Source organism: Thunnus albacares, chromosome 2 (genome assembly GCF_914725855.1).
Source record: "Thunnus albacares chromosome 2, fThuAlb1.1, whole genome shotgun sequence".
Lineage (NCBI taxonomy): Eukaryota > Metazoa > Chordata > Actinopteri > Scombriformes > Scombridae > Thunnus > Thunnus albacares.
The window spans coordinates 35706400-35722838 of record NC_058107.1 but is presented as its reverse complement, the minus strand read 5'-3'; the positions used below and the strand labels follow the sequence as shown (position 1 = coordinate 35722838).

Below are 16439 nucleotides of genomic sequence, written 5' to 3'. Positions count from 1 at the left end.
TTTTTCCCCACTTTTTCTATCATTAACACATAAGAAGAAAAACTAAACCTTGATTTTTACCCTTGACAAAGATCCCTCCTGCCTGAAACTGGGTGACAGAGCTCTTGTGACAGCTATTAGTAATACAAGCCAGCAGCTGAACTGGCTTTGTCCACCATTATCAATCACTAACACGCATGTATGGAGTATCGTTAAAGCTCTTATCTTTCACTGTGGGGTCTGTCGGAGCTGCTGGCGGTGACCACGTACGTCCCAGTTTTCTTTTATTTTCACCTTTTCTTGCCTGAACTATTGAACACTGCTGTTGGGATTCAGATGACCTTGTTCACACACACACAACTGGTTTTATTAACAGCCTCTCAGAAAATACATTTTGATTAATTATTTAGTAAGAATGGTGGTTGCAGCTTCTCAAATAATGGAGTATTAACTTCCACTTTTTATCATAAATAAAGTAAATCAAACACTTGTTGGGTTTTTTTGGTTGTTTCTCAGATAAAATAAGATTCTGACAAAACAATCTCAACTCAAGGGCTACTTAGTCGCTTGTTCTGGAGCTTTCAACAGTCTCTGTGGAGATGTTTTAAACATTATATGTTTCCATGGCAACCCACAGAGAAACTTCATACAGTGGACATAAACTAGGAATTTAATGGACTATAATCGTAGTCTTTTGTATTGTTGTTTGGATGTTTTTGACAGTTTATTATGGTATATAGTTTTATTCTGTTTTTATCTATTTTGGGGGCATTTATTTCCTGCATTTTGGTCATCAGCGCTGGTTGATTAGGATAAGAGCATGTTTTATTTATTTATTTAACCTTTATTTAAGCAGTAAAACTCTCATTAAGATTAAAAATCTCTTTTACAAGAGCGTCCTGACCAAGACTTTTAAGAATTTACAATGAAAATAAAGAATAAATTACAGAATCATAAAATATTAAAAAATATTCATTAGTAATTGTTGTAAGTCATCAACTTCAGGGATCAAACGGGGGCGATACGAGTCTCCAGATGAGCCTCTGCATCATTTAGAATCACTTTAAATGCATCCAGTGAGACCAGCTCCAGGACAACGGAGCAGCATACTTAAACAGCCTGTTTCCCAGTTTAGTACAGGCTGCTGGGAGCGAAGACAATAACTTCTCATACAATTTAATGGATGAATAAATTGAACCTTTAACCCAACTGAGGAAACTCAATCTTGCCTGAAATGGTCAAAAGCTCTACGTGGACCTTGAGATGAGTGTTTTCTCAACTCCAAGGTCAAGAATCAACTGTCCAGCTCTGAATAACACATCACTTTAGGGCTTTTGGTAATTGAGATAGCAATTTATCATCTTTTTTTTTTTTTTTTTCATTTTCAAGGTTAAAAGGTTCAGTTTTATTGTCGTTATACAACACAGGATGCACAATGAAATACAGCTGTAGCCGCCTCCATAGTACGCACACATATGTGTATTGTATGATGTATAAATATGCAATTAAATATAACAAAGTATATAAAAATAGTAATAAAAGAAGAAGAAATAAAAACAAAAGGGAAAAACTATATTATATTCACACATAAACACACAAGTGTTTTTTACTGTATGTGTAAAATCAATGTAAATGTCAAGGTATAGTGCAAAAACACGAGGTAGTAAGTTGTAAACTAAACGATTAATCAAAGAAATAACGAGTAGATTAATCAATATTCATTAGTTGCGACTCTTGGACATATTTTGCATGATGTGACGTCATGTCTCTGTAATTTAGCGAAGCAAAATTATAAAATTACACAAGAAATTTGATCTTAACCCTAACCCTTGACAAAATAATCCTAAATCAAGGTCCACTTACTAGAGGTTTTAACCACATCTCATGTTCTTCATCAGTGATTTAAGTTAAGTATTACTACTACTATTATTATTACTCCGTTTGCTGATAATTAACTTGAGATGTGGTTGAAAAAGCTTAAAGTAGACTGTAAGTTAAGATTATTTTGTCAAAATGTTCCAAAAACGTTACCAGAAGAAGATGGAAAGTATTTGTGTCACAATAGATCACAGTGACTCGTCACATCTTCACAACAGACTAAGCTAAAAGTCAAGTTAACATCAGAGTACGTAATTACAACAGCGAGCCAACTGAAATATTTACTGAAACCAGAGATAATATTCAACCATGTCAAACAACGGCGGGAAAAACAGTTTGCTAATGAAAATAAACCCTCAAAGAAACAGTACACTGTTCATTGTGTCCTGCAGAAGGGCAATAAAACCACTTCATCAAACACAAAAGCTAAAAACTCTCAGCTGTGCAGAGAGACAGTTCAGTAAAGCCCTCCAATCCCTGCGCTACAGGAACCAGATAATCCTACTGTATCAAATCAAATCCCTCCAGAACCTTCTCTACCCGCTCCGTCCCGCCTTTCCCTCCTCTATCTGACTCAATAAAGACAGCATTCAGAGTTCAGACAGGACCTTGTTTTCATCATTTTTTTCTAAAAAGGCAAACACAGGTTGAGTTCTTGAACTTTGTGATGTACCTGCTTTATCTCCTGTTTGTGTGATCAAAGGTTTAACTGTAGGACACTGACTCTCAATACTGTTGCTCCCAAATAGCTTCTGGTTTTGAGATATCTTGTTGTTTTTATTCTGAAGTTTAATTATAAATCAAATAAACCAAACAGAGTGAAGATTTGTGCTTGTCAGATTGTCTATCCTCATCGACCAGGTGTGAGGAGGTGTGAAAGTAGGCGAGATCTGAACTTCTCCATCAAACTCTCTCTGATCGTTCTTCACACGATCACCTCCGTCACCTTTCACGCAAACAACCGAGTGCAACAGCGAGGAGAAACGAGTCTGAGAGTTGCACAAAGAGACACAGAAAACAGGAAGTTGTTAGAGGGAGAGGTCGGGGAGGTGGTAGGACGCTATGATGATAAGCTTCTCACTTCACCTTTCAATGTGGTGGTTCAGAACAACACTTTTTGCTTTTAGATGTGGTGTGATGACATGTAACTAGCAAGGATGTCACATTTTTGGGGTTTTTTTTACCATTTGAGTTACAAAATGAGCCTTTAAATTTTAAACTGAAGCAGAATTTATGCTAGACATAAGGAGTTCCCACCATAGATGTCTGCAACATATGTTTTAATCATAATTTTTTGCACCTTTCACTAAACCCAAAGGCTCTTTACAAACAGAAAAAAAGCAAAAGCTACAATACACTCATGAAAAGTTTGGCTAAAAAGAGAAGTCTCAACATTTTAATTTATTGATTTCACCTGTTGATAGCACCACTGTTGTTGTTGTTGTTGTATTGTATTTAATGGGACCATGTACAGTATGAAACATAAATGTTGAGCTTTAAGCTAATTTTCATCTGCAGTCCCTTATAATTAAAACATATAACAGCACAATAACAAACAGTACAAAGCAAAAAACACACAGGACACGTTATACAAAATACAAATCTACACACAACAGCAAATAACAACACTAGATGCATGTATCCTGCATGATGAGGCCGTGTCCTGCTTTAATGACATTCCCCACATGTTTCATTCACTTTGTCATATAGAGATATACAGTATATATATATATATATAGTGGGCTATGTGCATGCATGTAGAACTGGGGTCACATCCAGGTAACCTCTACTTCTCCTTCTGTCATTATTGTTATAATAATTGTTATTATAGGATTGAGAGTTTCCTTTCACTGTGATAGAGCGTGAAGGTTTGCAGTGGAGATAGCTTTTCTAGATGCATGTTACCAAAAAAAAACAACAAAAAAACAACCAAAGGTGATGGTGACGACAACCGTGCTCAGCATTAGAAACTCACCACAAGCAGCCCATAGTGTCCGACCACAGATCACTACGTGCTCTCTCTGTAGCCGCCGTGCGTGTCGACTACAGCGTAACTACAGCAGCTATGTGTGTAGCAGGGCTGCAACTAACAATTATTTTCATTATCGGTTAATCTGTCAGATTATTTTCTTGATTAATCGTTAGTTGTTTGGTCTGTAAAATGTCAGGAAATGTTAAAATAGCCTAAGATGATGTCCTCAAATGTCTTGTTTAGTCCCAACTAACAGTCTATAACCCAAAGTTATTCAGTTTATTATTATAGAAGACTTAAAAACACCCAAAATATTCACATTTAAGAAGCTGGAATCGGAGATAGTTGGCGATTAATTTAATAGTTGGCGACTAATTGATGAATCAATTAATCGTTGCAGCTCTAGTAGGTTTTATTCTCCAAAACACAATCCCCAATCTCTCCAGATCTGAGTGAAAACAGCTGCTTGTCTTGATATTATAATCCAGTCTTCTTGTTCTCTTTATAAACCCTCAGATGTTAAGATGTTGTGACTCTGACAGAATCTGATTTGAGGTTCGTCCAGACTGAACGCTTCACAATCCGATTTTGATCCAAGTTTTAATTAAATCCAGATGGGAAATTTAAAAACGACGACTCCATGCAGCTCGTTGCTGTTCAGGCTGATTAAAGACTATCAGGTTCGTGTCACATGGAGGCAAAACTTTTGACATTTTGGATACTTGGAGCTGCATCTTTGATTAAACGCACTCTATAAATACACTTTAGTTAATATGTTTTTTTAAAGTTGCCTTATGTGAGCCGCAGTCCAGACAGACAGAGAGTTCAGAATCAGACGATTTAAGAGGAACTCTGTGAATTAAGTATTTTTCCAGGCGTCGGACCTTCACATTCCAGTCTGTTTCTGTCGTTCCGTCTGCCGCTGAGATCCTGAACCCAGCGAGCAGCGAGACTCTCGTCTCTCTCCCTTCAGAACGAAACCACGGAAACAAAAGCTCCTCTGTGCCGCCGACTGGACTGGACGGGACGGTCTCACCGCCTCAGCTTCAATCAATGATTATCTTAAATAAGAACAACATCACAGCTCTGTTCTCACAATGCAGCAAAGATCTGATTTCTCCTCACATGTGTCTCGGATCTGATGTTTTCTATTAAAAAAGAATGAAAACGGTAGATCTGAGTCATTTGGATAAAAATAGATCATACTGTGTACTTTTTTTTGTGTGTAATGGGATACGCTGTTTGTTTTCGATTGTATATGAGATTATGTATTCCATGTGGGTTAACTAGAGTTGTACTGTATTATTATGTCATTCATGTGGGACTGTTTGTAAGCTCAGCTGAGTCACTGTCAGCACTCAGGACAACCGGACAACAATAGAAAGAAGAAAAAAAAAAACAAAAACGCACCATCGATTCATTTATGGAAAAACGACTCAGACTTTGTTTCGGTCGTTGTGTGTGTGTCTCTGATTTCACTGTCGCTTCATAACCGTACTGACTATGGATTACTTCCTAAAATAGAAACAGAATCAGATTGAAGGTGAAGGTGAGCCAGAGAGACAATAGCAGCTCTGTGTTCCTCTGTGCTGGACTAGTCTGAACCGTTCAGGAGCTGCAGGGCTTCGTTCTCTGATGTACGCTAACTGAATAATCTGCTTTTTGTCTGACAGTTTCAACTACTTACTGTATGAAGCCTCTTGAGACAATGAGCAGCAGCCTTTTCTTTGTTTAGCGGTGTTTTTATGTGGATTTGGCTCCTAATCCTGCTGGTTTTTGCTACCGGACTAGTGTTTTGAAAGGCTCTCAACAGCTCTTAATTGGGACTATTTTTAGCTTTGAATGCAGCTCTTTACATCAGCGTTGGAGCTGTTTTCTTGGCTCCCGTTAATACGATTACAACATGGTTACATATTCAAACAAAACCGATGAAAAGAGGGTTTAAACACACGATGTTCAAACAGCTGAACATGTCTTATAACCTGTTCGCTCTTTCCAATCACACTCAAACTAAATTTAAATATAGAAAATTTGAGATATTCAAACCATATCGACCTCAACATTTATAAATCAAAACTGAGGAAACCGCAGAAGCACAAATTGCACTGATATTGACGACGCAGTTGATCGGCTGCAAGCGGACGCTCATGGGTGGGGCTGAGCATCCGACCTCGACGCTTTATGGCACTAAATATGTCCTCAAGCAACAAAAACTGTCAAATAACCAAAAGCTCAGATTTGTATTATGTAGGAGCCAAAAAATGTTGTTATTTCTGTTTATATATTGACTTGGGCATCATATATTGCATCACTTACGTTGCTTGACACATGGGTGTGGTTTCCTATTATTTAACCTGTTCACTTAGGTGGCGGCGGGAGTTTTGGACAAAGGGAGTTGGTAGAGCTCTGATATCTTCTGTTGACCATCACCATCATCACCATCATCACCATCATTACTATCATTACTATCATTACCATCGTCAAAAGCTCAGATTTGTATTGTTTGATCAGACAGTTTGAATCATTTGAATTTGAATCAAACTTACATCAAGAGAAAAGGCGTCTGCACACTAAATACTGATGCTAGGTATCTAGATTTATTGGCTACAACTATCAGTTTTTGATATAAATCAATATGTAGGCAATTTTAGAAGTAAGTAGAGTTCTGTATAAGTTCATGTACAGCTGCTTGTGTTTGGAAAACATTTAACATGTACAGTATATATATCGGTATTAGAGCTGAAAGTCATTTTTCAAGCAAAAATGCCAAACGTTTCATGGTTTCAGGTTCTGTATTCTAAGGATTTGTTGGTTTTTTTGGCCTGTGTGATGATCATTTTTGGGTTTCGAACTGTTGGTTGGACAAAACAAACCATGTGAAGTTGAGTTTATGATATTTCAACAGGCACCATTTTCTGACATTTAATAGGCCAAATGATGAGCCACGATTCATTAGTTGCAACCAAACATACCGTAGGTGCCGCATCAGAACTAATATCAAAAAATCTCAAAGATACTGAGCTCTAATAACTGTGGAAGGTGTCAGCAGCGACTGGCAGCCTTGGAAAGTTCATTCTGGCCATAAAACCCAAAAAATCAGCAGACAAGAAACAAGTCAGTGAACATGAGCAGCGACCAATCCACAGAAATGTAACCTTCAGACTCAAACAGCTGGTGTGAAACCAAGTTTAACTCTGCCAAAGTCGGGTTTCAGCAGCATCAGGGACTCATTCATTCAGCTCTTCTGACACGTAAAACGATAAAAGAAACAAATATGAAAGAAGACTCAGCATAAACTGGAGCAACACGGCGTTATTTCTCTGTCAGAAGCAGAAACCCGATCTATCGGCAAAACCCTCCTTTCAAAGCCACCTGATCCTCTCAGCTATATGATCTATATATACGGAGTAGATGCTGGTGCTGGTTTACGTGGAGCCCCGAGGGATCAACAAATGACTGTGCCCTCCATCAACCCCCCCCCACCCCCCCCCCTCAGGACCACGTCACCCCGTTACCCTCCATACTGTAACAGAACCACAGCATCAAATAACCTCAGACCCTGCAGCGGGAAGGAGAAGAAAGGCGGCGATTGTAGAGGAAACCCCCTCGGCCTCTGCAGGAGAGGGATTAAGCATTAGGTAATTGTGTTAGAGGAGAGGATTAGATTAGAGCGCAGAGACGAGGCAGAGCAGGTTAGCTGGAGACGACGAGAGCCCGGTGATACGTCTCTGAGCTCAGGACGACAATAAAAAGGTACAGGTTTTATATAAACAGGCTTGTGATGTCTGTCTGGGTCTGATTGTGTTAAACGATGTCAACAAACAAACCAGGAACATGTTATCCCATCCAAACTGGGCAGAAAGTCTCCATGTGGTACAAATTAAGACGCCGTCCTCTTCCCCTCGTCCCATCCCGGAGGCCTTACATAAGACCGATAAATATGATTACTCATCCTCTCCCTCCTTATCTGATCGAGTGTTCTGGATGTAAGGAGTGTGGTGCTGGAGAATGTTCCACTCAAACCATAAAAAAGACATTTTTCACAGACGGCTAATTGAGATTTCAGACACTCTCTAGTCATTTTGCATCGTCACTGTCTGCTTTAGAGTCGCACAACGATTGTTTTCTGCATCTATAAAAATGCAGCTGATTGCATTGTGGGATTGTTAGAAAAAAAGCCGTGTTCATGTCATGTATGCACCTTTTCACTCAAGTAAAATGGTGGGTAAATACAGTGCACTTGTAGTAAACAGGTTCAGACACGTCTCAGACCTGCATTTTTGGCGTTCTGGTTGGTTTTCCTCCTTGGTGCGACTCGTTTGGGCAGATCTGAACACATCATACTCGAGTGTGGACCAGAACAACCACACAGAGACCCTTTTAGAGGACGAGGTATCAGTCACGAATGAATTCTGGAACGGCTCCATCTGACCGACTACGAGGCTTTCTCTGCTAACGGTTGCTAGCAGCTAGCCGGAGGACGGACTAACAACCAAGTACATTGGATTTTTTTAAATTTAAGCAGATAGAAGCTTCTTCACAGTGTTTACATGAAGAAGCGACATCTGACCAATAAGCAGAGTGAAAGTTCATACCTGTTTTTTTTTTAAGTGTGAAAAGAAACCGAAACAAGGGGGAAAACCACCCAAGTTTACTGACTCATCTCTCGATTCACACCTGAGTAAACAAACTATGGGTTTAAAAACAACCATGTGTACATCCAGCAGTGCTTTGAGCTACATGCTAATCTCATGCACGTTAGCGAGCATTTTCTAATTTTCTAATTAGCACCAGGTACAGCTGAGGCTGATGGGAAAGTCATTAGTTTTGCATGTATTTTATCATATCATTTGGTGCTCTGACAGGATGTTTCTTTATAATATGTGTAATGTTCACCAGTTGTTGTGTAACTCTGCTGTAGGGAGAGGGGGGGGGGGGGGGGGGGGGGGGGGGGGGGTCAGTCTGTGTCAAACTTGCTCAGATTTGTTCCAGAGCATCACATGAGAGGAGCCGGACTGCCAGACTAAAATACATGTTATTGATACTATTTCTTGTTATTAATGCTGGAAATGTACAGAACATGATGGATTTACATCTGCTGGAATGGATTTTCTTCACTTTCACATCCAGCCATTATACATACAGGACGACTCCAGTAAAGATAAAACAATTATCGGATTACATTTGTTAAAATCGACAGAATCTTTGAGTTTTGGACAGATTTATCACTAATGATCATCAGTTGTTATTACATACATGACTTGGATTCATTTCAGCTTAAGTGTATTTTCTGCACTTCACAGATATATAATGCACAAGCAGTCCACACATATTTAGCTGCTTCACCTTCTTAAAGAACGACTCAGGATCCAAGATCACAAAAGAAAATACCAACATGTGTTAAAAACTATTTTTAATATTGAAATTATCAATATTTCAGAACTGACTCAGTAACTCCCGCACATGAGGCTTTCAGTTTATGTCAGTAGTGAGTGCTTGCAGAGGGAGGAGTGAAACCACAGATGGGGGGGGGGGGGGAAACCAGAAAGAGAAAAAAAAAAAAAGCAAGTCATCTTGTCACAGTAGCTCAAGCCAACCTCCTCTGGGGAGTGTCACAACACTCACATTATTATGTCTCAATTTAAAATTTCTGACTATATGTTACTAATTTCTAGCATCGTCATGAAACTCTATATAACACAGAAACCTTCTCCTATTAGGTTGAATAAGCTGTTTTAATGGGCGTCTATGTGATTGTAGTAAAGCTTTACGGGGTTTAAATAGATTAGTAAGATGTCTTCACGTTAGATGACATCATCTGGGACATAAAACAAGAATAAAGCGCCACCTTCTACTGATAGACTCCTTTACTGCACAGCTGTTTATATGTTGAAATAGAATAAATGAAACTAAAATTAGAATAAAGACCAGAGATATAACTGTAACTATAATTTACTATTTTCTAAGTATACACTGTTCAATGGTGTTAATATGCTGTAATACACTATAGGCTACATTAGTGCAAGTCAGGTGGATGTTGTTATGCTAGTAAGGTGCATGATTGTCCAAAAAAAGTCACGTTTGTGCCTGTAAATCAATTAGGACTTCCCATAAACCAGTTCCCTACATCTCCTCCTCACAACACAACAACCCCGCATCACTTAACGGACCTCTGCCGCCTCTCATCCCCGCTTCTCCCTCACCCTCCTCCCGCCCCAAGCCCCTGTGGCGTCTCCGCCTGTCCGCCTCCTCCTCCTCCTCCTCCTCCTCACCTCTAGCAGGGGCAGGTCGGGGTCCAGGTGTGTGAAGCTGTGCAGGACAACCGGGCTGCGGTCCTCGACCACCTCCAGCCTCACCCCGTCCCAAATGTTCCGCACCTTCCAGGACGAGTCAAACATCTCCACCAGCTGTCCCGGCTTGACGCTGTGCGCCTCGGATTGCATCCCCGGGAAATAGACCATGGATGCCCGCGGAGCCCAGAATTCAGTCACAGCGACGGTAGCGACATTTTTTTCTATTCTGTTTTCTATTCGTTTCTTTGAAGCAAAGAGTCGCCGCTGCTGTTCGCTCTGCAGCGGCTGTGTTGATCACCGCTGATGTCTGTTGCGTTTAGGGACTCATGACTCACAACGGGGCTTTTCTAAACCCCGCCCCGAGACTGTGCTGCCTTCAGGGCTGTCGGAAATATCGAGATATAACAGGGGAGGGGTTCACAATTTTTTCAAGCGTGTCTTAAAACAACAGTCAGGTGACCAACAATGAAACAGGTTTTCCTCACTGTAATCATTTCTCTTGTTCATACTGGATATTAAAAGATCCTTCAAATGTGCTTTCAGTGTAAGTGATGGAGGCCAAAATCCACAGTGTGTCCACACAGTCATTTAAAAGTTGATGTGAAGCTGATATGAGGCTTCAGCAGTCTGAGTTAGTCATATCAAGTGGATATCTGACACATTTACAGTCTTTTTAAGCATCAAATTCCCTCTTTGTGTTTCCTCGGACAGTGTTTCCCTTGTTGAGCTGCGGTGGAAGTATAGTAACAAAAAGAGGGACTTTGGCACTAAAAAGACTGTAATGTTGAAAGATATCTACTGGATTTGACTCATTTAGACGCTGAAGCTTCATATTAGCTTCAGATGAACTTTAAATACATTAAATACAAGTATTATGAGGGGATCTTGTAATGGTCAGTATGAACAGGAGGAATGATTACAGCAAGAAAAACATGTTTCCATGTTTATTTGGGCTCCTGATTATTATTTTGAGACACATTTGAAAAATTGTGAACCCTTCCTTTAATGTTATTATAAAAATTCTGTTAAATTCATTCTAAGGAACAACGTGATTGTGGCAGATAACAGAGCAGGAAGAATTACTCAAGATATAAAGCTGCAACTAACAATCCTCCATTAATCGATTAGTCATCTGTTTTACAAGCTGTCAGGAAATGGTGAAAAATGTCGGTCAGTGTTTCCACAAAGCCCAAAATGTGACCTCAAATGTCTCGCTTGACTTCCCTTCAGTCCCGACCAACAGTCCACAACCAAGATACTCTGTTTACTGTCATAGAAGACTAAAGAAACCAGAAAATATTCACATTTAAGAGGCTGGAACAAGAGAACCAAACAGAAACAATGACTGATACTATCAATATAATACAATAAAAAACCTATAATAAATATAATAATTAACTAATCGTTGCAGCTCTAGAGACGATATATTTGGTGATGGTGTTTCAGTATTTCATGCCTCATTATTACTTGGCTACAACCCTGTTTATATATAACTTATATCGCTTTCAGAACAATAATGTGCTTGATTTTCATCCTAACAGGCCAAGCAGGTGCTGTTTTTTTTTAATTACATGTTATTACTGTAGAGGAATGATTTTCAGGCATTCTTAGGTTAAATCATTTAGTCAAACGTAACGGTATTAAACATCAGAGTGTTCTTTTTAAGTGAGATCGTCTCATTTTGTAATTACATTTCAATTAAATCAGGTAATGTTTTAAATGTGCCGTCGTAGATGACTGAAGTTAAAGACATTTAAGACACATAAAAGTAGCAAAAAACAAACAAAAAAACTACAAAAGTCTTTTCGAACAAACATTTAGAATAACCCTCTGTAGATTATTAACTATAGGTTATAGAGTACTTAATTATTCATTTATTTATTAATTTACAAGAACAACTCAACAAAGTGATGGGTGGCTTCAAAGTGCAGGAAGAGCATGAAAATCAGCTTATTATTCAGCAGTCTGTATCTGTGTAATTTTAATATTTTTCTTTCTATTTTTTTTTTTTAAACATCATTGTTGGATTTTTATCTTTATCTAAAATGAAAATTCATGCCTGATACACAAGATCCTCCATTAATTCTGCTAAGTGCCGTTTAATATTAATGCATAGTAAGTATAATATAAAGCGTCAATACACTTTTTTTTACATAACTGCAATATTTGTCTATTTTAAATATTATTACAATAAAATGTTTCTGCCTCAATCTGCCTTCAAGGTCCTTTAATTGTTATATATAAATAAACATCATATGATATTTACTGTTTGCAACCAGCAAAACAACTATTTTCTATCAAAGAGGCCTCTTTTTTTTTGGTTTTCTTACAGAGGCTGAACTGTGTGGCAAGTTAATATTTACAACATGTACTACGAGTCTACGAGGTGTCCCTGAAGGCATCGCTAAACTCCTCCACTGTGACGTCATGGCTTTGGGAAATGATGGCGGTGTGTTTTGTGCTCTCACTATGGCAGCAGGACACACGTGAATGAAAACACACACACACATGTCCACAGCTACTGTACTGAGTATGTACGATATGTAATAGTATGTTTTTCCATTTTATATACAACTTTACTGTTCTATGTTACAACTAACATTTTAGAGGGAAATATAAGTTAAAATATTGTACAGACATTTGAATACATTCCTTTAGTTATTACTTACATTATTTGCAGATTCAGATTTTACACACAAAAACACACAATAATCTTAAAATAATAAAATATAAAGTATAAAATATCCAGCAGTATGTAAAGTAGTTAAAATGAGTCTACTTACATGTAAAATGTATTTAAACATGCTACAATTACATAAAATGTATAATAATAACTTCCACTTTGAGAGGGGTCATTCTGCATAGTGAGTACCTTTATTACATTATTATTATATAATATATATTTTAATGGCAATGCTCCTGTATTTTAACATTCTTAAGTAAAAGTCTGAATGAGTTTACTATAACGCAGTATTTAGACGTTATAGTTAGGTATTACTACTTTAACTGGACTAAAGAATTTGAGCAGGGCTGCAACTGATTATTATATTTAATTTATTATGTATTACTCTAATGATTACTATTTATTAATTTAATAATCGTTTGGTCTATAAAATGTTAATCACAAGCTCAGAGAGTCCAAAGTGACGTCTTCTAATGTCTTTTCTTTGACTTGCAGTTTAAAATCCAAAGACATTCAATTAGAATATATATATATATGTGTGTGTGTGTGTGTATGTATATAATTGAGAAAAACAGCACATTTTTGCTCCGAAAGGGACCAAGACCAAGTCCAAGTCATTGACAAACCAGCGAAAATGACAACAAATCCAGTAAAACCATCTGCAAACAACAAACACAAATATCTGCAGTTCTGGTATTGACCTTATTTAAACAGGCCTTTGTATCAAGCAATTGCAAATGTTTTTTGTTTTTTTTTACATTTTTAAATGCAGACATCTTCACCACAGAAAAAAGAAAATAATTGGAAAAATTAGAATTTTCTTTCTTTTAACTGCCAGAAAGCATTTAACTTGCTCCTTAAGGGCCCTGAAATACTCATCAGTCCCTGCTTTGTGTTGTTGAACTGAATTACCTTCGCAGCTGCGTTGACAGCCAGCGCTTCAGAGAGGCTGGACGGATGCATGATGAAGGATGATCACATATCTCTGTTGATTCGACATGTAACACTGCCTCCTACTGGCTGATGTCAGGACAAAATATCTTCACCACACTAAAGGTATCATGAAGGCATCTGAATAAGAGACTGTTGAGCTTTTAAAATGAACTTAAATTAATCCAAATAGTTTTAAATGTTCAGCAAATTCTACTGGCTGTCTGTATTTTACAGATAATCAACAGCAGACCTCAATTAATGATATATATTCCCAAAAATGTTGTGACATGGGTTTTTGGAGGAACGTAATCCAAACTTGGCTTCTCGTAACGACGCAGCAGCAACAACAGGAAGAACAGGTGTGAAAGTGATTTAACAAAAACATCTGCTGCACCAGCTGAGACTGAATCTGACCACAAACACACCAGACGACCACACTGGACTTTCTAATCACTTCATAACAAATCTGCAGCTGCTGAGTGTGTGTGTGTGTGTGTGTGTGTGTGCGTGTGTGTGTGTGTGCGTGTGTGTGAGTGAGAGAGACAGAGGTCGATACTGGTGCTGATATTCTTGCGTTTAAGCTGATATTTTTGCGAGTCGTTATGGTCTCAATCTCTAAATTCAGGCCCTTTAATAAGTGTGCTGATGGTTTTTTTGGAAATTATCGCTTCATTAATAAGATTTGAAGACTTAAAGTAGCTTTGATGTCTGCTGTGGAAGTATTGATTTGTTCTCTGTCTGTTTCTTGCTTTATTATGTGATGCAATATTGCTTATTTCCTGTATTATCTATTTAGAGAACCAGCTGTAAGCCCTGATGAAGATCTTGATCTGTGTTTTAGCAATAAAGGCTTTTAATACAACTTCTCTCCTTGCTCTGCCTGAGAGCGCCGCGCTCCTTATCTGGAAGGTCGGAAAAGATGACACCAACTCTGGGCTTCAAACCAGCTCCAATGTAAACATCACACCTCACTACGTCCATCTTTATATACAAGCTACAGTAAAAAAAAATTAAGAACCAGCTTTTCTATCTTCACGAGACATTAAAGAAGTCTAATGAAACAGAGGTTCAGGATGATGGACGATGACACGTCATCATGTGTCACGTTAGATGGATGGAAAATCAGCTAAGGTTGCTGTTTCTGAAGGTTTTCCCTCCTCGTGAGAAGAAAAAGTTTGAAAACATCTGAATATTTGTTGGATAAAAACGGCAAAAGACACCGAACACTAGCAGAAAACATCCGTCCTGATATCTGTCCTCTAGAGGAAGAATAAAAACACAAACAAACAAACGGGCTGAATCCCAAAAAAATCTCAAAAAAAAAAAAAAGAGCCGGGAGACATGGCCAACTTTTTAGTTTACCATGATTTAACTGAAGCACATCTTTCCATCTGCTGGAAATCAATACCAGAGGATGTTGTTGTGCTGCTGCTGCTGCTGCGACATGTTTTTACTGTTCCCTGAGGAGGGTGATGCTAACAGCAACTCTCTCATATATATTGTACACTTTTACTCTGATGCATACAAAATTAGATACAGAGCAGTATAATTAAAGAAGCTGCCATCTGACCACACCCAACCGGTCTCTATGAGTAAAATAATCTTGGGGGGAAAAAAAACCGTTGAAAAACTCCTGTCAGGATGCCATTTATAAGAAAGCGCTGCACCCCCAGTGGAGGTTGAGCGGCCCGGCAGTGAAGGCCTGTGGTTTGTGTGCTGGGCAGCTGCCAGGTGCACAGTGTTCCCCCAAGAGCTCCTCAAACAATAAATCTGTAACGAATAAAAGCCAATGAGAGCACCACACGTGGACTACCAGTACAGCGTTACATAACAGAAAGAAAAGAAGAAGAAAAAAACAGGGAAATAAACTGATTTTAAAGCTTAGATGAAGAAGACGTTGTTGCAGAAGTCATTTAAAATCTGCAAAATGCAACTTTCAGTGATATAAAAATAAGTAATAAGCAGAATGTGTCCTTTCAGTCTGATTGTGACCATCTGTACTCTCTGTTTGTGCAACTTTAGTTTTATTTTTGTTGGACAATTTCTTTAAGTGTAAATCTTTAGATGAGCAGGAATCATATTTAATTGTTTCAGTTGTACAAACCATGGATTCAATGACTACCTGTGATGTAGTGACAAACCCATAAAGAACTAAAACTAAACTAAAAGCAACTCTTTTTTAGCCTCTTTTAGCCTCCTGGGTTTGGTTTTACGATACATTTACTGTCAATGTTTCCAGCAGCAGCTGTTGTGTTTTACCTGCTCGGCACCAAACGGCAGAAACACAAAGTCAGAGACCAGCTGGTGGAGAAAGAAAGTGGAACATTTAGCGGCTAAAGAGTCAGACGTAGAGCTGGTTGAGACTAAAACCAGAGCTGAAAGAAGAGTGAATATTCATCAGGTGGACACAAAAACAACTCTGATTGGATGATAATGTTGCTCTGTGTTTGCTAGATGTGTAAAACGACGGCATTATAGGACTAAATTATTTTAATTATCTGATGATTATCTTCTCGATCAATCGTTTTGCCTATAAAATGTAAGAAAATAGTAAAAAAAATACCCGTTATAATTTCTTAGAGCTCGAGATGACGTCTTTGAATGTCTTTTTTTGTTCAATCAACAGTTGAAAATCCAATTTTATGATCAGTTTACAATCACAAAAAAGCTCAAAATCTTTTTAAAAAAGCACATTTTTGGG

General features: G+C 38.3%; 1 protein-coding gene across 4 annotated transcripts in view; it reads right to left on the bottom strand.

The window, feature by feature from the left end:
* Window positions 1-16439, bottom strand: part of LOC122967885 (ral guanine nucleotide dissociation stimulator-like) — a 73393-nt gene that overhangs the window by 30339 nt on the left and 26615 nt on the right. The window contains exon 1 of one of the 4 annotated variants that reach the window (XM_044332680.1): window positions 10102-10502. The exons of 2 other annotated variants lie outside the window; for them this stretch is intronic. In XM_044332680.1, the coding sequence (XP_044188615.1) occupies window positions 10102-10290 (189 nt within the window). In that variant the 5' untranslated portion in view covers window positions 10291-10502. Of the gene's footprint in view, window positions 1-10101; window positions 10503-16439 lie in introns of those variants that run through there. One more of the 4 variants, XM_044332685.1, reaches the window with a different exon arrangement.